Below are 23987 nucleotides of genomic sequence, written 5' to 3' on the forward strand. Positions count from 1 at the left end.
AGCCCGTTACTGAGGGTTTGGAGTTTTGTGTGTTTTGGCTTTGTACACCGATCTCGGTGCCGTTTAAGAAACCTCAGACTACAGAGCTGTCAGTTGCATAGAGGCCATATCCACGAAAAAAATCAATCCTTTAAGATAAAAACTTTTGAGACCCTTATGAGGTTTTTGCTCGACAGTAATTCCGCATTTTAAAGTCGCTTAGTGCATTTATAGAAACTTGCTGACAAACAGAAACGGGGCTGTTGGATTAGACCGTTAATGTAACGTTCCTGTTGCTTCTTTGGGAGGGGGGAAGTACTGAGATGAAAGCATTCCTCTCTAATAGCGGTATAAACTGCCATCCTTTCAACTGGTTGCACTAAAACATTTTCTTCTTAAAAGTGATTATATAAATTATTTACAGGGAACTTGGGAATTATATCTTCATGTAAAGGTTTAAATTCTGTTGGGTTAGATTGCCTTTGCTTTATTCTCCTAGCCGCCAAAAAGACCAAACCAACCCCCAAAATACTAAATTACACTATTCCATTTGAGGGTCTTTTTTGGAAGATACGTTAATCACATGCATATGGAACTCTACATATTCCCGTGACTTTTTCTGTTTTCTTAGAACATACTTTTGCTCTTAAACTTTCCTACACAGTGCAACTCATCTATACTTTACTTAGATGGAAACTTTGCTTACAGTTGATATGTGATATTTTGTGAGTAGTAACCAAAGTAACTGCTTGTGTTGTTGACTGCTGTTCCAAAGTAAGCCTTCACAACCCTTACCAAAATGTATTTTTTAGCTTCTGAAACAGGGTTAATTTCTGGGGGATCTGATAAACAACTCATTCTTTGGGAATGGAATGGAACAGGAACGTGGAATAATCAGGTAAGCAGGAGTAACCTCTTTTTAAAGCTTCTCCCCACCCTCAGTTTTTCACATACAACAAATTATCTGTTTTGTCTGCATTTCTTATTCATACTATCTTGTTTTACCTTGACTATCGAACCCCGTGTGTATCACCTTCAAATTGTTGATGTTCTGTCATGCTATGTTTTACTTGTAACATTGTTTCTTCTTTTCTGTAGTTTAACTTTTTTCAATTCAGCTTTCATTAAGAAATTAACTAACCAGTCATTAGGTGGATTTGTCTAGCATGTCTAAAAGATGCTGTTTGTAGGTTCTTGAGTCATCAGCTTTCTGATCTCACACAGTGTTTCTCTTTAAGCTGCCTTAAAATCTCCAAAATGCGAAGTCCATTTTTAAGGGACATTTCCTGTACCTTTATTCCTTGTTTCTTTATATCCATTTCTAGTGATTTCCAGTCAATCTGTGTAACAGTGTAGTGTTTGTATATAGGTAATCTTACCAGAATGATGCGCAAGTTCAGGTAGGTATTTAAAAAAACCCAAACAAACAAGCAACCGCCCTCCAAACTAAGACAATCTGTGCAACGATTGAGTTTTGTCAGTGAAAATGAGAAAATTAGGGAGACGTGCTAATTTTTTATTGATACTGTAAAAATGTAAGGCAAAAGGTGGAGTATGGTGTAAAAGAGCCTTCAGAAGGAACTGAAATTTAGATAACAAGTGAGATAGAATGTCTTTTTAATCTAACTTCTGAAATCTTATGGATTAGGTGTTGATTTGTGAATGGCTGTGTGGGTAACCTATTTCATGGGCTGTCTCAAACTGGATTATGATTATACACGTCTGTCTCAAACTAGATTAGACAAACTAGATTTAGCCTTAAAATGCACAAGAATCCATACTAGGGGGAAGCGCACCTAGAGTACTTGTTATCAGGCATGGTTAAGGGGGAATGTTCTCGGAGACAAATAATTTCTTATCCTGATCTATTGTAATTGTTTACAGATTTATTTAAAAAATTTACAGATTTCTTTATTAACCTCATCTGCTGATGAGGTGCATAGCCTTACGGCGGTCTTTGAAAAAGAGCTTGGCTAGATGTGCACAATGTAATGACAGTTCTAGACTGGCGTAAATTCTTAAAAACAGTCAGAGTTCTATATCGGGCCAATCGAAAATTCTTACTGGGGCCTACCACACTATATTTTGGAAAGAGATGTCAAGTGTGTTTATGACAAACTTTGGATAAATGCTGGACAACTTCTGGTCACAGGATTAAAAGCTGCTGCTTTTGCTCTTTCTGTTTATGAGGAACAGATTACAAAGTGAATCACCTGTATTCATGCATTAGGAGAGTAGGTACTTAAGTCTAAATTTAGAGTTTTTATTTTTCATGTTGGTATTCTGAAGGAGTAAAAAGCTGTTTTGATTTGCGAGAACACACTAAGCATTGCTGCTACTTATGCCATTGTGTTCTCTGCTCTGTCTCCTTCGCTAAGGTTCTCCAAACTTTTATGAGGTGTTCTTTAGGGTGAGGGGCAAGAGACGGAGAAGGAGGAAGGAAAACTGCTCTTCCTAACTTCTATACTATTTCCAGCTTTCCTCAAGGAATGGCGAGGTTTGTATAGTGTATACAGGAACATTTAGTTCTGTTCACCTTTGAACAAAATCTTACCAAGTTAATAGTCATTACTGCTGTATCTCTTCTCTGTGCTTTCCTGCAATATGCTATAGCTTAAGTGTAGCTTGGCAGATGCTCTGCTATCATAGGTATACAACTTGTCAGTATTAAATTTTTTTATTAAAATGGCTTTAAAAATTCTCAGATAGTTTACTGGAATTTAAACCTTTGTAAAACTTTCTGATGTGTCCAGCTTGTGAAAAGCATTCCTCTCAAAGGCCATGCTGAAGCTGTTTGTGCTGTGGATGCTGTCTACCAGTCAGATGAACCCGATTTAAATCTGCTAATAGCTTCTGCAGCTTCTGACTCTACTGTGAGAATCTGGTCTCTCCATGGTTCAGAAGGTAATTTTTTTTTTTTTTTTTTTAACATTAGGGACAGCATACTATCTTAATAAAAATGATGAATGCTTATCCATTGAAGTACTAGTTAAATACTAATGTCTTTTAATGCAACTACATTGATTTCTCTTCAAACTTTGGTGCACCACACCACTGTATTGCTCTTTGAAAGTGGAGGGTTACACTAGTTTAAACAGCTTTGGATCAGATTTGTTCTGCGTAGTGATTTATCTGTTTTTCATCAGTGATGTGTTGGCTGAATTTACTTGTTTCTTTTTAATTTGTATTCAGAATCTGATAATCTGTACCATCATTTTGCCCTGTAATGTGGGGGCAGACTACCTGTATGTGTGCGTGAAGTAAAATTACTTAGTAAAATGATTAATGCTGGATTAGAAAGGTGAGGTTAAACTAGTCCCTTGTTTGTTTCTATTGACTTGAGTCCAATGAAGTTTGGGATAATAGGATCTCGACCTTCTGGTGAACTAGGCCCTTGCATGGACACATGGGAGAACAGCTCTTTGAAATACATAAGAAAAAAATAGGGTGGATAATCTAGATTTAAAGTGTTATTTGCTAGTTGAGTTGTACTGACCGCATCTCTCAAGCTACTTTCTTCCTTGTCTGGTGTACCTGAGGATTTCCTGTTGCCCTGCCTGAGAAATAGGTGGGAGTTGCCAGTCTTCAGTCCCGTGTTCTGGAAGGCATTTCTCGTGCTCCCAAAGAACACCGTGAAGTCCTGTCCTTTGCTTTTTGCCTTGCTGTTGCGGGTTCCAGTGGTGGAAGGACCAATTTTATTTTTTTTTTTTTAATTCTGCTTCTGTGAAGAGGTTTTTCTGCTACCCTGATGGTTACTCTGAGATTGATGGCTTACCAGTTTAACCACTTCTAGGATCTCAGCGGTGTTTGCAGGAAGGTTGGTTTTTGCTCATCTCTCTATCTGCTCTTGTAGCAAATGGATTCAGTTTTAGCTTTCTGTGTAGTGAATGCTGTTGCCACAGGATGTAATTTGCAATATTTATCGCTTCTGATATGTTACCACAGTGAAGCTGTGCAACTTTAATACTCTGTAGAGAATAGTGGCTTATCTTCTGACTCAGGTAACTCTGGATGAATTTCTGTGGGCGCACAGAAGATAACATTATTATTTAGGCTCTTGAAAAACACAGAAGTCTTTCAGCTCCTTAAAGTAAAATTGAATTGGAAATTTTAACTACATAATGACAAGAAGAAATGACAGTGTAACTGTAACACTTATGATGAATGAGATCAACACTGTCTATTCTTGTTTTCCAGCTAAATGCATTGAAATTCTGCAGTTTGGAAATGGCTTTGTTATGGATGTCTGCTTATCCTTCTTGCCTGGCAGCAATGGTAAGTACAGCTGCACATCTTGAATATCAATTCAGGAAATCTAAGAAATCCCCTAAATGTGTAACAGGATTTTCATTTCACCGACTCCAGACCCTTGCGCCATATTTCTTGTTTTCTGCAGAATCAGTCTAAGCTGCTGCTTGTATTTACAGATTTTCACTGAACTTTTCTTAGCAATTAGAAGAATACTGGCTGATTACAGTGTCTTCAAAATGATGTTCAAATGGAGTTCTTTAGTTGAACTCTGAGACAGAGAGCTTAAGAAGGGGGTAATGAGGCTGTAAGTGCTGTTAGTTTCACCCACTCCTTGTGCTGCTGCTTAATGTTTGTTCTTGTTGTTTGGATTGAAGGGCAAGATCCAGCAAAAGAATCTGCAGGCCTGCATCAAAAATTGCAGATTAACAAGCAGTGTTTATCGCCTGTTCAGTCTTAAACCTGAAAAAATGTAGATGCTGAACAAGTTCAACCTGACTGTTTAGTATGTTTTATATACCATTCTATTAATATAAATGTTCAGATTTTGTAGGCTGCTGCAGACATACTCTTCTGTAACACTCGAGTAGTGCATCTGTTTAACATTGAAATCATATTGTAGATGAGAGAAGTGACCATTCATTTTGGAAAAACCTTAAATGATGATTATCGTATTAATTCTTAAAACTAAATGCTTCTGAAACCAAAATTGCGTGGACCGCTTGAAGCTGCTTTAAATGGAGGCATAGCAAGCATTTTGTTTTGCTGTGAAAATCTTCCAGAGTCCCCAAAACCCATCATTGCTTAAAACTGCATTCAGGGCACGACAGTCCTTTATTAGGGCCTCTTCCCATCCCAATTCAAATTGGTTATCCAGAACAACACAGTGCTCATAACTTGAAAGAGTACTTTACTTTTCTGAAGAACTGAAATTACTTTCAAATCAGAAATTATTTGTGTAGGTTTTGTACAGAAATTTAAAAAAACTCCAACCTTATACATTTATGTTTTGAATGACGGTTCCAATATGAATGATCTGTGCTGCTAGAGTTATAAAGAAACAGTTTAGATTTTGAGCCATAAATGTATGGTTAGAAATGTTTCCCCTAGAAATCTGTAAAGGGTCTTTCAATAAAGCATAGTCGTGTTCTGTGTTTTCTCCCTAAACTTGACATAGTAGTCCATACAACTGAACTGTTTTTGCTCAGAGGAGTATGTTAATTCTGAAATCTAAATAGTGTAGCTTAAAATGTATTATTAAAAATCTCACTGCTGATCATTTTATCAGAAACATTAATCTGTAATGGCAGTTTTTGAATTTTAATGAGCTTCAGGGAAAAATGATCTATGATAACTTCAGGAGTTGCTCTGAAATCACTATGAAGGCTATGTTGGCAGCTGTATTAAGATTTAAAGCAGCTTTTCTCTTGAGGACAATCTGCAGTTTTTAAATGGGGAATTAAATACAGAATTACTTTTCTGAAAGTCGTAAACTACTCTCCTGAACTAGAAGCATTCACAGTAACCTCTGATTTTACCAACCAAAGAAATTTAAAGCTCGCATTGAAAATTGATTCATACATAATGGATGCTTTAACTTTCAAAAGACATTGAAGTTCATGATGCTTAGTATTTTAACTGATTGTCCTTGAAAATAAATATTTTTTTAAAAAAAAAAAAAGTTACAAACCATTTTTATGGAGAAGTCAAATGGGGAAAGCCAACAGACTGCTGATAAAAATCTGAACAATCATTTGCAGCTGGAGCATAGCTTAAGCATTTTGCTGGCAGCCTCTTAGTTAAGGATTTTATTTACAGTTGTTTTCTGAGTCTTGAATAAAAGCTTCCTACTGTTTTGTTTGGTTGGGGTTTTTTTTGCCTTGCAATGTCTGCAGCAACTCTGCTTCTAAAATACTGGGAATAGGATTTACTGTTTTACAGACTTGATCAACGCTTGTCATATGCTGTGATTCTTCCTACCACCTGGGTAGTTGTGGTGCCGTAGCTTGGCCTCTGACAAATAAGAATTTTCCCCTCAGAACTGAATTGCAACAGGTGAAAAAGAGAGCGAGTAAACTTGAAAAAGCTTCGCTGATCGTATTGTCCCCATTGCAATTGGACCGCAGTTTCCAACTCTTCCCCCCCCCCCCCCCCCCCCCCGCTTCCATTCTTTGCCTTAAATATATGCTCCCTTTCCGGACTGTATAACAAACCAACCCCCCCCCCCCCCCCCCGCCCCTTCAATTTCCTTTGTAGAACTTTATCTCAATCGGACCCAAATTCTATTACTCTAGAGCATTTATGTAAAAAAATGTATAGTAGTCTGGTTTTGCCAGTTATGTACTTCTTGACAGAACTTCTTGAGTGAAAACATTGGCATTTGTCTGAAACAGCAGCTAGATCATAATTCTCTTCTTGTTTTTATTAGTCAAACTTTTATTCCACTAAGTAAGTATGTAATTACTATAATGGTCCATAAAATGTACTTCTCAGGAAAGGATGATACAGGCTTCAAGAACATGCATTGTATTGTGTTTTGTGGAAAAAACCCCTCACTCTTGCCCAATTTCCATGGATCTGAAGACCAGATCTTCTTTAAAAACATTTCATTTCCTCCAGTCCAAAGCTATCTTTTTGGCCCCATGTAAGGCAAGGACGAGATGGAGGTGAAATGTGACTTAGGTTGGTGAGAAGCAGCAAGTGCTGGAGGTGTAAGAAGGTGAAATGTGACTTAGAAGCGTGAGAGGAGCAGTAGATAAATAGGCACAGATTTGGTACAGACAGAAGGAGGAAATTAGCATAGATCATAAACTTACTATGAATTGATTTTTGGTTTATCCATAATAAAGATTAAATTATCTCTTTAAAGGGATGACATTTAGGTTTTTAAACGAAGTAGCTAATATTAGTGAAATTTAGTATTTTGTTTTCTACATAGACTTGAGAAATGCAAATGGTTAGCCCTGATAACTTATTTCTTCATAATTTTCTAATTAATTCCTTTTACTACTTCAGTCCCTAGAAGTACTACTTCATCCTTATGACCAAAAAAGAGTGGAGTAAGGGTTAACTATCTTCTGTGAGAGAGATGAACTAATACACTGCCTAACTTCTCGTTTTCCCCTTAGACATAACTTTGTCTGGTTGAATTCAATAGACTTATGGCTTTTGTGCACTTCCTAGGTAGCTTGTAGAAGTAAACTCTACTCAACTCTTGAGCAGTATGTATAATAATGTTAATTGCTTTCATATACTTGTGTACAGCAACTGGCACTCTGTTTTCCTTTTTATATCTGTCTTTTTATTTCCTGTATAATAATTACACTAACTCCATCTGTATACTTATTTCAGTTGATTTAGGAAACTTGAACTCTATTAGCTCCGAGTCATTTTGATTTCCTGCTTGCTCCTTTCATATTTAGAGCAAATGCCTGTCAGTATCAATAAAATAAACATAATTTAATTAAAAATCTCTAATACTTGAACTTCCTTACAGATATGTGAGCTTGAAGGAAACTGCTCTTCAGCATTTTAAATATTTGTAGATATTATTTACATGCCAAAACAACTTCTGAGTTTTGTGTTCTTGAGATACTAGTTTATTTCAAGTAGTATTAGGTGTCTAATTCAAACAACAAAAAAGTGGTATTATTGTCTTTGTATTAATATATTGACACTATATTGATTTTTATATTATTTGTATAATTTTTCATATCCTATAGTATTAGATTTTGTAACTTGATTAACAAAGACTTTTTTTTTTTTTCCTTTCCAGTACCAATACTGGCTTGCGGTGGTGATGACTGCAAAATAAGTTTGTTTATACAGCAGAATGGTCAGGTAGTTACAGTTTTTGTCTTTTGCTCAGAACATTACACAGTTGTTCTCCTTCTTTTTGTGTGTGCTGCTGATTTTTTGAAGTTGTTCACTGACTAGTCTCTGTCTCTAGATAGCCATCACATACAACTACCTCTGTTCAAATAGTTCATCCATTTCTCTAGGTAATGATGAAACGCACATACAGAATGTTGAAGTTGGATTCAGTGCATAAAAGTGTTAGGCTTTTCTTATTTTTTTTTTCCATGTGTGAAGATAGCCTGTGTTTCTATTCCCACTGAGATAAAATAGCTATGACTGTCCTTCTTTATCTAGTGTCTGTGCATTGAATGGTTCATATGGAAATGGTGTTACTTTCAGTCTATAAATTCTTATAGTAAAACTGATATGATTTGTATCTGTGCAATTGTATGTTGCTAAGTATGTCCTTTGTGCTGAATGCCTGTGAATGTTGGAAGAGGTATTTGAAGGAGTATCTTATCTTCTAAAAGCACACACATTTTTCATGTACTATTTGGCAGCCGGCAGTCTAGTTTTTTATACAGATAAATGTTCCTTTGGAGCACTAGAAAGAGATCTGTCCTCTTTTGCATCTGTTCAGAAGTTTTGTTAGACTCTAAAGCATGTGTTGAATGATTGTTTTCAAAAACAGAAGTCAATGTCACTTCTTTCTCTCTGTCGTTCCCTTAAACCCCCTCCTCAAACCACAAACACTGCCCCCAAGGCACCAATGAACCTAACGTGCAGAAACCCCTATTGAAAATGAGATTTGTAGGAACCACCTACTCTTCTGGGTTTGTTCAGACATGGTCCCCTTAGATTATGGAATAGATACTACTTTTTGAGAGAAGTAAAAGCTACTTTATAAGGCAATTTTGGTGGTTCGCACTGCCATATACAATAACAAGATTTATTTTTTTTTGTCATCAATAAAATAAATACTTCATCCCGTATCTACTATGTTCAGTGATTCCTTGACCACTAAGCGGGAAAGAAGGGTCACTTCCCTAGCTTTTTTTTTTTTCCCCTATGTAGCTCCAGACTTAAATCAGTTTAATGACATTCTCTGGGAATTAGCAATGGCAGAATGCCACTCATGATTCTCAGTGTGCTAAAGAAAGGCTTTATTTCAGAGGCTGTGCAGTTGATTTTCGTCATTCAAAATCTGGAACTTGTTTTCTTGTATGGTTCAGATTAACAAGTAATATGTAGTTTGACTGCCAAAAATGTTCAGAGATGCATAACTTATTTTGCCAGTTGTTGACTAAACTTTTGAGTATAGCAACATTCTTAGCCATTCTTAAATGTAGTCAGTCTGTGGAGGATATAGGAAGGTGGTTGACATAAACAAGCTACATCTTCAGCTTTGTAAGCAAGTTTATTGTGCTGTCTTTTCCTAACTTTGGAGGTAGGAAACTTTGTTCATACAAGGGAATTTTCTCTTGTTTTACATGTGTTATTTTTTCACACCTTCAATTTTGGGAAGTATTTTCACCAGCTGTCCTGGCAGAGTTGGCATTCAGAATCTCTCTTTTTAAAATGAGGTAGGATTTCTGGTTGGTGTCTATCTTAACTTTCCAGAACATCTCTTTCAACTAAGTACACTGTACAAACCTCAAAGAGAAGAGCCCAAATTTGGTTCCATGTGGAGTAAAAGTGCCTGTGTAGTGCATTACAGCTATTAACTGAATGGAAAACATCTTTGCGAGCCTTCTGACATTAATTCCTTCCTTGCTGCTAAAGGGAGGTTCTCTTTTAGTCTGGTTCTCTCAGATCTGCTGACAGCTTTTTTATGTCTTCTGTAGTATACTTTTAAAGGTATTTGAAAGAAGTGTTACTGTTGTCCTGCCATTTTTCACTAGAACTGAGCATGAAAGAGTGATTAGAATCTAAACTTCTGCATCACTGGTAAGGGCCTGTAGCTCTGTGACTCTTGGAAACCTCTTCCCTTACTTAACAGCCTAAAAAAGATTGTATGAACCCAAAGGTAGAGTGTAAGTTCATAATGGGACGTTCTAATGAAACTCGGAGGGGAGGGCACTCTTATACTCTGAGGGAGCACGAGGCATCTTCAGTTAGCCGATTCAGGCTGCCTTTTGATAAAGTCGATTCATTTTACAGCTGAAATATATTTATTCATAAAAACTGTTTGGTTTTTGAAATTGAGTGGGCAGGCTTCAAATCCTTTAAGACTCCCTACCCAGAGATCCCTTACTGTGTTAAATAGTAGAGAGAAAATGAACTCTTTTGCTTTTCTGAGTTCTTGAAAGAGGGTATTGATTTATAAAAGTACCCAGGGAAAAACCTTTCAGAAACCATTATATGTCTTCCTGCTTGAGATATTACAGGCCTATGGAGGGGAAGTAAGTAAACCAGAGGATCAAAATAGAGCTTTAAAACAAAATATTTCAATGTTGACCTTGGTTTCTGTGAGAAGAATTTGTGGTGCATGTTTAACTGTTTCCCCCAAATAATTTGGCCTAATTGAAAAGTGGAATAAGAGGCTGAAAGATAACTCAGGCTCTTTCTCATTTGATAAGATTAACAATTGGATAGAAGAGTGTTATCACATCTAGTGTCCGATGGAGAAAAACTGGGAAGACTTCGACCTCTGTTGCCAAATTTGCCAAACAGCACTACTAGCCTGGTCCTGGAGGACATGTACCCAAAGTGTGGGCAGAGTTAGTTGTGCAGAGTGTGCTGGGCATCTCCACAGACAACCTGGCTTTGTTAATTCTGCTACCTACAGAACAGCTTTATTCTTTGCTTAAAAGACAAGAGACCTGATTGCTGCTACGCAGAAATGTTCAGAGATCAGTTAAGAGGCATGGGAAAGCCTGTGAAGTAGGTCAGTTGGACCATGAGCTTTTGTTAGATTTAACTATTGGTACTGTAACCCCTCTTATGTATCCAGCGAGGATCAAGGGGAAAACTGAAATAGAGAAGGAGAAATATGAGACTACAGAAACAAAATCTGTAAAAATGAGAAGAATGCCAGATCAAAATACTTGTAAATATAAGCTAGCCAATAATAAAAACTTTGACTGAATCATTTAAAAGTAATGACCGTGTGCCTCTGCAGGAAGCTTTAAATTGATGCTGATTTAGAACAGGATACATCTGAACAAACTGAATGTGTGATATGAAGAGACATAGTCTTCAAAGAAAATGGCAAAAATTATACAAAAACCCCAAGCAAAAGGCACAACAGCAACACTACTCACTCCTTGCTCAGTTTCAGTGGACAATTTTTATGGGAAACAATATCTTGAAAATTTTGAGTGAATACTTGTTCTGTAGCACAAAAGAACTGCATGGTTGACTTAAGGGTAAGTAGTGCCTGAAAGCCTATTTGGGAAATGACTTGGAAACCTGGGGTGGTATTAATAACCTCAGAGTAATTAGTTTTACTCCTTAAAGAGAAAACAAATGTCTGCTTTTCTTAATAGTTCTCTTTGATGTGAGACGAAGAGAGTAATTTAAAAAAAAAAAAACCACCTTGAAATTAAAAATAGTAAAATTATTAGATGTATGTTTAGATTACTATTAAAGTCAAGTTTCAGGAGATATGCACGCTGTTTAACATAAAAGGAACCATAAAAGACAAAATGTTAGCAACAGTTCAGCCTGAACCAGTCTTTCAATTGGGAATAAATTTACCAGCTCACCTTGGTGAATGTAAAATACAGGGCATTATGTCAAAGATCATATAAATTAATGAATAAATAGGTGTTTTATCTATTATCTGAAATATGAATTGCTAAAAAGATTTTTTTCTTTTTTTCTTTTTTTTTTTTTTTTTGTTAATGTATTGTCAGAAACATGTAGTCTTCAGAAGAACCTTTAGGTCACTGTTTGATCTCGCTTCCTGAGCTGTAACCCCCTTTATTTACACATAACCAGTTGGGTGTTTAACATAAACATCTATCTGGAATACCACATCGAGAAGTGCCAGTGAGCGCAGAAGTGACTTACCAAATGAGTCTTAGGTGGCTGTAAGAATGCCTTCTTAAGATCAAAACTTTCTGATTTGGAAATTTCTGTTAAGCTGTTCTGGTCATGTGTCTCATATACAGATCATTCTGTAACATTAAGACTGCAAGTGTAGAATAAAGAGAAGCTGGGTAAGGTTGTTTGATGGGAAGGTGATTTTGGAGAATGTCAGGAGTGCTGACTGAAGAGATTTCAGAGTGTGGGTTTCTTCATGCTCATTTTTCATACTTATACAAATTTTTCCTTTGGGTGAGTTACTGTTGCTCACCATCTCCTCTGAAGCTGAAGACAGAGATTTGGCGAAAGAGCAGAGCAGCAGCACAATGACAAAAAAAGCGCCTTTTTTCTTTTTTTTTCTTTACAAAAAGAGACTTCAGTTGCAGACTTGGGCTGATAGCAGAGGCTATAATTTAGTCTTAACTTTTGGTAGACCTAGGTAAGAGATTTAGCAGAATATAATGCCAGAAACAGTGTGATAGTTATTCATGCTAAACTACACTAATGTTTTAACTGTAGTGGTTATTTCAGACAACTGAAACTTGGGATCAAAAAATGTCATGGAAGTAGGGCTTTTTCTGGGCAAAGAAAAATAGAAATGGTTTAAATGCTAAGTAAACAGTAAACACTTGTACCTTAATTGAATCAAAATAAAATGGTAATATTATATACGTTATGAAAGAAAATATGCTGCTAATGAAAGTTCTTAAAAGGGAATCCAGACTGTGTTTGCATTCCTGTGTTCTTGAGCCTGTGTTCATGCAGTTTTCCATGAGCCAATACAGTTCTTTGATGTATGCTTTCCTTAAAATCGTAGTCAATAAACTTAAACATAGTAAGTATTTCTAGCCTCCTAAGTCATTCTTATTAATAGTATTATTTTACAAATTAATTACTGAAATAATTTCAAACCATTTGTTCTTCTTTTTACAGTGGATTTTTACCTGTATTCGTTTTTCATCTCATCTGCAATTGCATCCACTTCACACGTGGATAGAAATTATTTACCATGTCATACCTGCATTATGTTATTCTTTGTGTACCACTATAAGTCTGATAAACTTAAAAAAAATCATCTGTATCATAGAGAGACTGTAGCCTCTTGAAGATGAGCACCTTAAATTATCATTCTTTCCTGCTCGCATATGGGAAGTGCCATAATGTGATACGTTTACCCAATGGTGGCAAAACCAAAACAGCTTATTTAGAATCTATCAGTAAATTACAGTCCTTAGTAGCAGCTTATTTTTCCAGCTTCAAATAATAGAAGCTATAAATATAAAAGATTTGAGAATCCAAAGCTAATTGCTGATAATGTGCATGGTAATTAAGTGCATTTCTATGATGTAACAGGAATTTTTATTCAGTTTCAGAAAACGTTAATACTCCCTGGCCATGAAGATTGGATAAGAGGCATTGAATGGGCAGTCTGTGGTCAGTATAAAAGATGAATAAAGTGGAATACTGGTTTAACGACAGTACTGCTGTTTTACCCCTCCGACAGATGGCTTTGATGCACTGTAGCACCTAAGCTTAAGCTCTTATGGTTGTGATTTTTTTTTTTAATATTTTTTTTTTTTTCCGAGATGGTGGTACAAATGTTAAAAATCAAGATAAAACTTCGTGTCCTGTTTAAAACATAAGAATTGTTGATCCTATACTACATATTATATTTTAGTTATCAAAATTACAGTTACAGTAGGATTGATACAGAACGCTCGCATTCCTCATTTTGTCTTGCTTGCTTCAAACATGTTTACCTGACTGGTACCTAAATGCAAACAAATAGGGGTTTTAGCAACTTGTCCTTTTCAATATGCGGATGTCTCTCTCTGAGTGAGGAAGAGTTGGCCCCTTTTTGAAAGGGAGGAAAGTAGGGGGAAATAGCACTTTTCTTCTCCCTGCCCCCTCCCCCCCCCCTTTTTTTTTTAAGGATAGGAGATTATGAGGAGAACGTATTCAGACGTTAACTAATCAAATAGTTCTTGCAATGGCAAAAATGAAATAGGAAGAATTAGGTGTTGCTATAGTCCTGAAGAAAGAAAAGGAGGAAAAGAGTTCTTGAAGAGTACTGAGGCTGTGAGAATTTTGAGAGCAAAGGCCATTATTAGGGAAGTATATGTAAAATATGTACAGTATTTACCATGTCTTCCATGTCTTACAAGCAGGGAAATGTCCACAGTCAGTGTGTTATAAACTACTAGAGAGTTTGAAATGAGAGAGTGAGTTGATGTTAAGATAAAACACCTTTATGTTACTGTGTACAATAGGAAAAATTAGGATAATACTGTAGTGCGTGTTTGGAAAGATGGTAGGTTAGTCAAGGCAGTGGTTGCAATGAAGAAGCAAGGAAAACATGGCTCTAACTATTACTATTTTTTTTTAACTGAATAGGTGAAGACCTTTTTTTAGCAAGCTGTGCTCAGGATTGTTTGATAAGAATTTGGAAAGTGTGTACAAAATCAAAGCAACTTCCAGAAACTGAAGATGGTTCCATAAGACTGAAAGAGAATGTTTTTACTATCAAAGGTAGGTTAACAGTTGTAAAATTCTCTTGCACAACTTTTCACTTGTGTAAAGTGGTTCCATTTGTGGTTTCAGGGGAGCTAACAAGATGATTGGTTTGTTTCTTGTATTAAAAGAATCTGAGAGCAGTTTGTGTTGTTTTTATTCAGCTGTTAGAAAAAGTGGAGTTACTGTTTTAAAGCTGTGACTATGTAAAGTTAATGATGCATTACAAAAAAAGGGTAAAGCAGTGACAGAGCTTAATACCAACATCCATTGATACACGTATTCCAAATGCAGTACATAGGAGATATAATTGTCTGTGGGAGGTAAGCTGTTGTGCAGTTCTCCTCCAGTTTAATAGCACACATTTAATTTTCTTTCAAGTTCAATGCATTAAGAGGTGCTACTATTACTTAAACCTGAGAAAAGTACTGGAGAGAACACATAAATACGTGCAGGCTTACTTTATGGTTATTTAACATACTGTTTGAGCACTATAACATCAGAGGCTCGCAATGCTGACATGGGGTAAATTGTTAGGCAACTTAAGCAATATAAAGTTTGCATGATGTTATGTGTAAAAAGTGCTCATGCTCAAACACTTGCTGCAAATCCTGATTCATTGCGTGAAGTATCTTAATGCTTGTAGTTACAGTCATTTGGGGATGTAAATATGCTTAAGAGTATGGGTAGAGCCAATGTCAGAGAGTTTATTTCAAAATTGCTTGAGAGTTCTCCAGGAATTCTGCGATACCGCTCTGAGGCTGACCTCTTAGCATCAATCTGGTACTCAGAGGTTGTGGGAAAGTAGGTTTTTCAAGGAGCTGTTCAATGTCAATAGATATGGGTAGATGATGAAAGCAGTTGATTTTTTTTTTTTTTTTTTTTTTTCTTCACTGAAGACATCAGAAATGACCTGGTCTTTCCTGGCTTCTAGACAGAAATGTCCTTTTCTCTGATTTGTGGCAGATACGGATACAACATACGCAATTACTTTGGAGTCGGTGTTGGCTGGGCATGAAAACTGGGTGTATGCAGTTCACTGGCAACCTTCATTTTCCAAAGGTAAAAAGATACCAAACGCTTAGTAGTTATGTTAAGTTTTGTATACATAGTCTACAGTCACATGTCTTTGTATTGTGTTTGTGTGTTCACTTGTCACCATGGACTATGGAAATGTTTAAATTCTGCAAATAATGTTTTATAAGTAAATGGATGTTGCCTTTTACTTGTACTTTCTTTAATGAATGAAAATAACTGAGCTGTACTGGCTTTATTGTAATTGATTTGTTTATGCAGTACAAATTATTTTTATTAATCAGTATGAATTAATAGTGCTAATAGTTTACCTTGATACATCTATTTGAAATGTCTGTTCTCTTTCTTGGAGTAGAAAGGAACAAATAGCAACATTCAGAAGATTAGTTTTCTGTGCATTAATATAACATATCAGGGATTCCTTGAGAATCAGTTTTCTCTAGCATGCAGCTTTAAGGCATTAATGCAGGCTCTTATTGGAAAAAAACATTATTTACAGTTTAATTTTGCATTTTGTCCTATTTTTTTGTCTGTGTCTTTAAATTCTTAAATTCTGACAGCCTTGTTTGCAGTACTTATTTGCTGGTGTGTGTGTGCCTGGTGTATAAGGGAAGGAGATTTGACATGCTTGCACAATGAGAATGCCCTCGTGTATTTGTATTGGCGAAGGTGCCTTTTTTCTCTGAGATGTTTTGGACTTACTCATGGCCAGTGACTTCATCAGTCCAAAGCACAGCTTTGCCAGTGTATATATAACACGTGAGCAGTAGAGTGCAATTAGAATGTCAAAATACCTGTAGTGAAAGACAGGACTTGCTTTAGAAATATTGTCTCAGTTACCTGGCCTTTAACATTATTTTTAGACACCAATAAAAAATTTTGCCTGTTAAAGCAAGGTTTAGTTACAATATAGGCATGTAAGTCTTGCACCGCAATCTGAAAAACTGTCCTGTTAGACCATGAAGTTTTCCAGGTGTCTTTACATCACGCTTCTGCTTACATCATGCTTCTGCATACATGCAGCTCCTTGCGTTCTGTGCCTTGCCTAATCTTGGGTTCCCCAAACCAGATTTTTGTCTTCAGTAGAGGCAGAGTGATCTGAGAGACATATTCTCAATGTAGAAGGTAGGAGGTCTGGTGCTGACGTAAGACACCACCTCATGAGATGCCCACCAATGTCTTTATTCTGAAGAAAGGTTCCTTAGTGGTTCTCCTATGGGTTTTGCAACTGGGTGGTGAACCAGTTCCCTCTTGCCCGTTCTAGCTGTGTTGGGCAGTTGTCTGGAGCGTTTCACTGCAGTCCTTACTACTGTATGTATTACAGGGTGCTAGAGTCTTTTGAAGTCTGTAGTGAATCTAACACCTTATTTGGAAAAAAAAAAAAAAAACATTGAATACTGGCATAGAGACTATTTTGTTTTAAACTCTGAATCTCTTGGTAAAAACTTACTTAAGGAATAGAACAGAACTGCTGCGCAGTCTGTCTGTGAGGCTCTAGCTTTTCCTCCAAATTACATTTGTTTCAATATCAATTCAGAATGAATAAACAGTGAGTATAGTTGTTCTCAAGTATGTGTTTTACATTTCCTTTGGGAGATCATGGATGAAAAATACAATACCTCCTAATGAACACCTGGGAAGAATGTAGAGTCTGTGAAGTCTGGCATTTTAAGTACTGCATTGCACGTCTCTGATGCTGAACAGTTTTCTTAGTGTATTTGGATTTCACTATGACCAAAATATTTTAGAAAGTATTCTCATAGGTTGTAGGGTAATCGTTTTCCTTGTACTGTAGATGGCAGCATGCAACAACCAATGAGGATATTGTCTGCATCAATGGACAAAACTGTGATCATCTGGGAACCTGATAAGGAGTCTGGAGTCTGGCTAGAACAGGCAAGTGTCAGTCTTTCTCACAGTATGTATTGTATTCAAGTTGCGTTTCCAGCACTGTGTGTGTACTGGAGGGAACAAAAAATATAAAATGATGGGAGAGAAAGGCAAAAGCATTTTCTTGCAAAAATACTTATTCCAATGCTGTGTTGCAAGTAAAACTGTATTTTTCAAAAATGATATGATGCAATATGATTTTTATTGCTTGTTTGTTTTCTTACTACCATATGGGGGAGTTTCTAAGGGGAGTTTGTGCTTAACTGACGTTCATATTATAGCAAGCCAGGTGCTTCGTAGTAGCACACACTGTGTAAGAAGAGGAAGAAGCCCTCCTGAATTATCTGTAGTTAATCCTCATGGGAATGCGCACCCAAGCAGTCACTACAGAGCAGCTGACAGGCAATTCATAAGCCTTGTTTTACTCACAGTAACTTTCTTCATGGGCTGTGTCATTAGGTTTGTCTTCCATTTGAGCTGGATACTCACATTTCATTGTAGTATTTAGAACACTGTTCTAACATGGATAATCCTAAATAAACAAAGTAGTACAACCAGATTTATCTAGTTCTTTGCTAATGTCTTTGTCTTCAGTTGACCTGCTTTTCCAAAGTGCAATAGTTCGTCTGAAATTGTTTGTGTTAGGTTATGCCAACCATTGGTTATGATCTTTCCTGTCACAAAGAAAGTTCTAATCCTCTCTTGGGTGAAAAAAAGAGAACACAGTGCTGTATTTAATTTTTCCCCTGTTCCATTGAAAAGTTCTTGTGCCTTTCTACTTGAAGTAGAAATTAGTTCATAATAGGGTGATCACATCGAGGTGCCATTCGTTGTCCCTAGTTGCAACACATGTAGTTGTGGCTAAATTTACAATCTTCTAAAAATGGGTTGTGCAGTAAAGCTTGTTGCAGGTTGTTATTCTTTCTTTTCACATTCTGTTTGCATTGGTTAGACCTCAAATGTGCAGCTTGCAGTTCAGATCAGCCATTTTAACTGCAGCAATCCTTTTTGCATTGAGGGGGAGAAACCTGAGCTGGAAACCTGCAGGGAGGAAGGGCAGAAGGGAAACATGCCATTTTCTCTCTTTCGTTTTGATATGATGAACAAGAAGTCTTCACAAAATCATTCCCCTGCTCAGAGGTGAGACTAGAATTCTGCCTCTAGCATGGCATATCAAAATCACTTCCATATGAGTAGTATTTTTTGATTGAGTGCTATTAAAATGAACATACTAGTCCGCACTGCCTTGTAGAATGAGGTACAGATTAATTTAATTGTGAACTTAAAAGCAGCTGTATAATAATGGTGGAATTGTTAAGACTTCAGCTTGAAAGGAATTGTGGTCTTATCTCTTGACTAAAACTTGAAAATGTAACTTTAATAATCTTTTAATGGAATTAAAAACTTGGAAGAGCACTAGAGCAACTATAAGGCATGTGTGTATGCACACATGCATACATGCAAAGTTGTAAGGGAAGCAAAAAAAAAGAGGCCAAAATATGCCATGGAAGGCATGTGGAGCAAATTGCAGGGATTCATGGAGAAACAGGAAAGTGGAAATATGGTAGTGAATCTTGGAAATTAAGTAGGAAAAAAAAAAAGGAATTGGCAATCACTGTTCCTTTGGACCATTTTTTCCATTTTGTGCAACAAAGCAGTAACAAGGCAAAAGATTACAAGAGATGACAAGATGTTGCATACAACAGACTGGACTGAAACATAGAAAGGTTGAGTTCTCGTCTCATCTAGTGTAGTGTTTTCTTTCCCTTGGGGGATTGAGCAAGATCCTATCCTGACATGTTTATGAAGGGAGGCTCCACTAAAGTGGCATGCAGCTTTAATTCCCATGATATTTTAGTACTTAACTCTACAATTGAAATGTTTTTTAAATGTATTTTTGTGTGTAATGTGAACTCTTGCCTATAGTTAAATTTTAATCTCGTGAGATTAGGATGAGTTTATATGAATGGAAGGCAATTTTCATGGTTATTTCACTTCTGATCATTAATTCAGGTGCGGGTAGGTGAAGTGGGTGGCAATACCCTTGGATTTTTTGACTGCCAGTTTAGTCCAGATGGTTCAATGATCGTTGCTCATGCTTTTCATGGAGCACTACACCTTTGGAAACAGGCTACAGTTAATAAGGTACGTTGATTTTTTTATTAGTAGTAGTATTTAAAAGAATTACATTTATATGTCACTTGAGGTAACATTCTGTTGTTAATAGAATAGCATAACAGTATAATTTTAAAATTAATGATTGAAATAATCCTTCTCTGAATATACTATTCTGTAGGAGTCTCAATCCCGCCAAGAAGGGAGATTGCAGTGTCCCAGACTCTAAAACCTGTAGCTTCCCTGTGGGAACCATAAAGTCAGTGGAATAGACTGAACTCCTTTGTGGTTGTGCTTTGTTCAGAAGTGGCAGCTGAATCAATAGCACAAGTTTCTTTTAAATTGGAGCAATTACTCAGTATTTGTGTCTCTTTAGCCACTCTGAGTTCTAATAATTTGCTGTTTTCAGATGTCTTTTTTTGCTTAATAAGGACGTTGATGCTTTTATTTTGGTTTGAATATGCCAATCAGTCAATTGAAAACTCCTTGCTTTTTTGGTGGCTTTTTTGTAATAGAAAGAATGGACTCCAGAAGTTGTGATTTCAGGACATTTTAACAGTGTAGAGGATGTAAAGTGGGATCCAGAAGGAGAATTTATCATCAGTGTCGGTTCTGATCAAACGACTAGACTCTTCGCTCCATGGAAAAGAAAACAGGAGACAGAGGTATGATCTTCAAAGATTTTGTGAGCTTGGTAAAGAGGGCTTGTCTGTCCTGAGTTTGGAACAAGTCACCTGAGTGTAACTCAAATTTCCCCAAGCTATCATCTGTTCAAAAATGCATGTGTAAATGCTTGGTTTGGTCATTCAGTATGTGGTGTTTTCACTTTAAAAATACTAGTGGCATAGTTTTAGCAATCACTTAGCATGACTGCTGTTTAATCCTGAGTTTGCCTCCCGGTTACCTTCTGTTAGTATTCTCCCAGGGTCTTAAAAACCAGGCTCTGCAGTAATTCAGAAGGAGGAATACATGGCTGATTGTAATAACCATCTATTGCCCTTGTTTAATACTTGGCTAAGCATTGCTGCAGGTAGTCATAAAGAAACTCAACTTTGGCTGTGTTTATTTACACAAGCTTAATCTAAGCAAAGTTTTCACTATTTTTTTACACTATTTTGTTTATGACTCTGTTTTACTGGAATGATTATCTGAACTGCATGAGTGCAGTTGGTACCTGTGCAAGCAACGATTCAGGAAGAATTATTCCTGAATAACTTTGTATGTTCCAAAATAAGTCTAAATTTGTGTGCGGGAAACCCTATCTAGGAATGCAGGAGTTCCTGTTTCTAGTTGCTCATGTGTTTTCCTCATCTACAAATACAGCTTTTTCTGGCAGAACAGTACTAATGTTCCATTCAGGAAACTGGCAGAAACTAGACAGACTGAAGTCATTTAAGGCCCTGTGCAAGCTGTGCTGTTAGTTGAGGGAGGCAGAGAGTGGCTATTGCAACTGTCTATCAAAGCTTCTGTAGTGTAGACCAGAACAAGATGTCTGATGTTTTTGGGAGAGTGAATTTGGCATCAATTCCATGATTTCCTTCTTCCAGGACACATAGAAGTGGTGGCAATTCCCAGCTCAAGTGCTAAGCTTTGCCTTGCGTTGTAGGAAGGGCATCTCCAGTTTCCTTTCCCTGCCTTTTCCCCTAATCTCTAATCTGGAGGGTGCAACAGCTGTGTGGAAAAGATAGTATGTTGGATTTGACATGTGGAAGCAGGGTCCAGGACTAGCACATGATGTAAGTTGGCAGCAGTCAAAAGAGTTGTCAAGATCACATTTTCTGTGACCTACTGAAGTACCACTCTTCATTATGTATGCGGCTTGCTAAATTTTTATCGTATTTTCTGAAAGAGCTGAGCTTTGTTTGACTTACCTGTACAGCTGTTCCTGCTGTCCCTGAAACTTCTGAATTAATTGGTTTAGCAGAGTGATTGCAGTCTTCATATCTCAGTTTGGTGTGAACTGAATTATTGTACTTCCCCTTCCTGTTCTGACACTGAGCAGCCACCTGGCTAGTTCAACCAGGTGTAAATCCAAGTAGCATCAACAGTTGTTGCTGCGTGGGGTGTGGGAGAAAGCTATAGTGTCCTGTTGGGGTGAGGTGGTGGGTTGAAATGGGTGATTTGAAGGGGTGTGTTCGGGATTCCTGAGCCCTGAAAATGAGGTGTTCAATTCTGCTGCTCATGAACTTAGATAACATAGGCTTTTAAAATGCCTTACTTTCTCAATCATGCTGAGTTTAGCATCTGAAAAATTACAACAGGTGACATCTGAAGTTTATCTTAACAAGACACAATGGATGGTTCAGATATCTATGAAAAGTTAGTATTACAGCTCAATATTCACGTTTTTCTCTATAAAAAGAGAACTAAGTGTTAAATGCAAATAATTATCCCTTCTTAAAATCTCAATTCTGATATACTGGGTTCAAATGTCAGAAATGAGGGGTAACAATCAGCTTCAATTTGCCATGCAAATTTGCACCCTGATTTTTCTGGAAGAAGCTTATTGCGTGACTTATGCAGCCCTATCTTTTTCTGGTTTGGGGTTTGGTTTTTTGTTTTTTTCATTCCTGTTACGTGCTGTGTTCTAAAGTAGGTAAAGATGCACCTAGTAAAGGGTAAGAAGGGTTTATTGCACTGTTTGCTTGTTTGGTTTTTTGTTTTGTTTTTTAAGAATTAATGCTTTTTTTCTCATTGGAAAGTAATCAAGCTCATGTGAAAATGTGAGATTTTGTAGGATCTCTCGAATACCCCATTCAGGTTCTGTCAGAAGCTTCGACATCTAAAACTCAATTGAATTTTTAGTGTGATATATGCAGTTTACAGAATGCCTTTCCTTATGTTTGTATGATATCTAGTACAATGTAAATTCTGTCCTGGCTGCAATTTTTCAGGCATTGTAATATTGAAGTAGTCTAAAATAATTCCAGTTGATTAAATTAATTCTTATTCTGCTAGCTGTTAACACAAAAGCTCACACTATTTTTCCAACTGAATTATCACATAGGAGCAGTAGCAAATGACTCTTACTAAAAATCTTTTGTGAAAGTGTATTTGAAGACAGGGATTTTTTTGAAGAATCCTTTTTTTCATGTGTAGAACAAACTGTATTATTAGGAAAGCAATTTAAATAATATCTCTTTTTTGCTAATATTCTTTGCTTAGTATGGCTATGAAACTAACTTGTCTATCTAATTTCTGGTCAGCTGTTAATTCTGGTTTTCTTGGATTAATACTGGAAGTGTGGATATGAATATTTCAGGAAACAAGAAAAAAAATCAATACTCCAAATGAAAACACTTCTAAAATCATCTGGATTTTCCAGATGTTTTTCCTACAAGAAGCTATTTTGTTTTTTTCAGTTTTTTGCAAAGCTTCAATTAAGTGGTCTCACTAAAATTGAGTATTTAAAGAAAGGGAGGAAGTAGGAACCTGTAGCCTGTTGACAACAGTGCTGCTGTGCTTTGTGAAAGACAGATGAAGGAAGCAAGGTAATTATTGCTACCTTTCTTATGTCTTTCGGAGCTACAGTTTTAAAAGGAGTAAGTAGCATACAATCCTCCTTTTGCTTAAGTAAATTATGTCCTATTCCTGACTGTCCAGCATAAAAAAGTCACAGTAAATGTGGTGTGCCCTTAGTAACAAAGGTAAACTGGTGCCTTAAACATATCTGTGCAGGGACACAGTTTACTTATTACAGGAATTGTTTGGTGGAAAAGTAGGATTTGTGAGCCTCCATCAGGTTTATGAATATCAGTGGAAGGTTGCTGTTAGCTTTCCTTTATGTTTATAACATCAGCAATAAAGTATTAGTACTTTTTTGGAACTCAAAATCTTGTGGCTTCTCTGGTTAAGAATTGTGTTTTAACTGTGTGTCTGTTTGTTTAGGTAACCTGGCATGAAATTGCAAGGCCTCAAGTACATGGGTACGACATGCGTTGTCTGGCAATGATCGGCCGGTTTCAGTTTGTGTCGGGAGCAGATGAAAAAGTGCTTCGAGTTTTTCGTGCTCCCAAGAATTTTATAGAAAATTTCAGTAACATCACTGGTATTCCAATGGAGAAGCTGTGCTCCCACGTAAGTGTGCTAAAGCCATGCTAAATGAAGACAGCCCACTTTCATGTAAATAGACTTAATGCTTTAGAAAATGTCAAATTGCACCAAACTCCTTGAAATGTTTTGGGTTTTTTTTATAGTTCTGAAAGCTTAACCTTGTTTTTCATTTCCCTTCTACTTGCTTCCATCTGTGTTGTTTCATATGTATTTTCACAGTAGTGTCTTATAAAACAGGTTGTATTTGAAACTAAGCAAGACCTAGTGTCTGAAGATTGCAGAGAGTATGGGTAAATTTTAAGTGAGTCAGACCAAGTAGACTACTGTAC

The 23987-nt window shown here is 36.7% G+C and overlaps 1 protein-coding gene across 1 annotated transcript in view; it reads left to right on the top strand.

Annotated features, from left to right (window-relative positions):
• Window positions 1-778: 778 nt before the first annotated feature.
• The window catches only part of ELP2 (elongator acetyltransferase complex subunit 2), a 37406-nt gene continuing 14197 nt past the window's right edge, over window positions 779-23987 (top strand). The window contains exons 1-11 of the mRNA XM_009643510.2: window positions 779-877; window positions 2733-2883; window positions 4177-4254; window positions 8003-8067; window positions 13422-13488; window positions 14449-14583; window positions 15532-15627; window positions 17396-17496; window positions 19504-19635; window positions 20121-20270; window positions 23494-23682. Coding sequence (XP_009641805.1) covers window positions 779-877; window positions 2733-2883; window positions 4177-4254; window positions 8003-8067; window positions 13422-13488; window positions 14449-14583; window positions 15532-15627; window positions 17396-17496; window positions 19504-19635; window positions 20121-20270; window positions 23494-23682 — 1263 coding nt within the window. The remainder of the gene's footprint in view (window positions 878-2732; window positions 2884-4176; window positions 4255-8002; window positions 8068-13421; window positions 13489-14448; window positions 14584-15531; window positions 15628-17395; window positions 17497-19503; window positions 19636-20120; window positions 20271-23493; window positions 23683-23987) is intronic.

Source organism: Egretta garzetta, unplaced genomic scaffold (genome assembly GCF_000687185.1).
Source record: "Egretta garzetta isolate BGI_Z169 unplaced genomic scaffold, ASM68718v1 scaffold88, whole genome shotgun sequence".
Taxonomy (NCBI): Eukaryota; Metazoa; Chordata; class Aves; order Pelecaniformes; family Ardeidae; genus Egretta; species Egretta garzetta.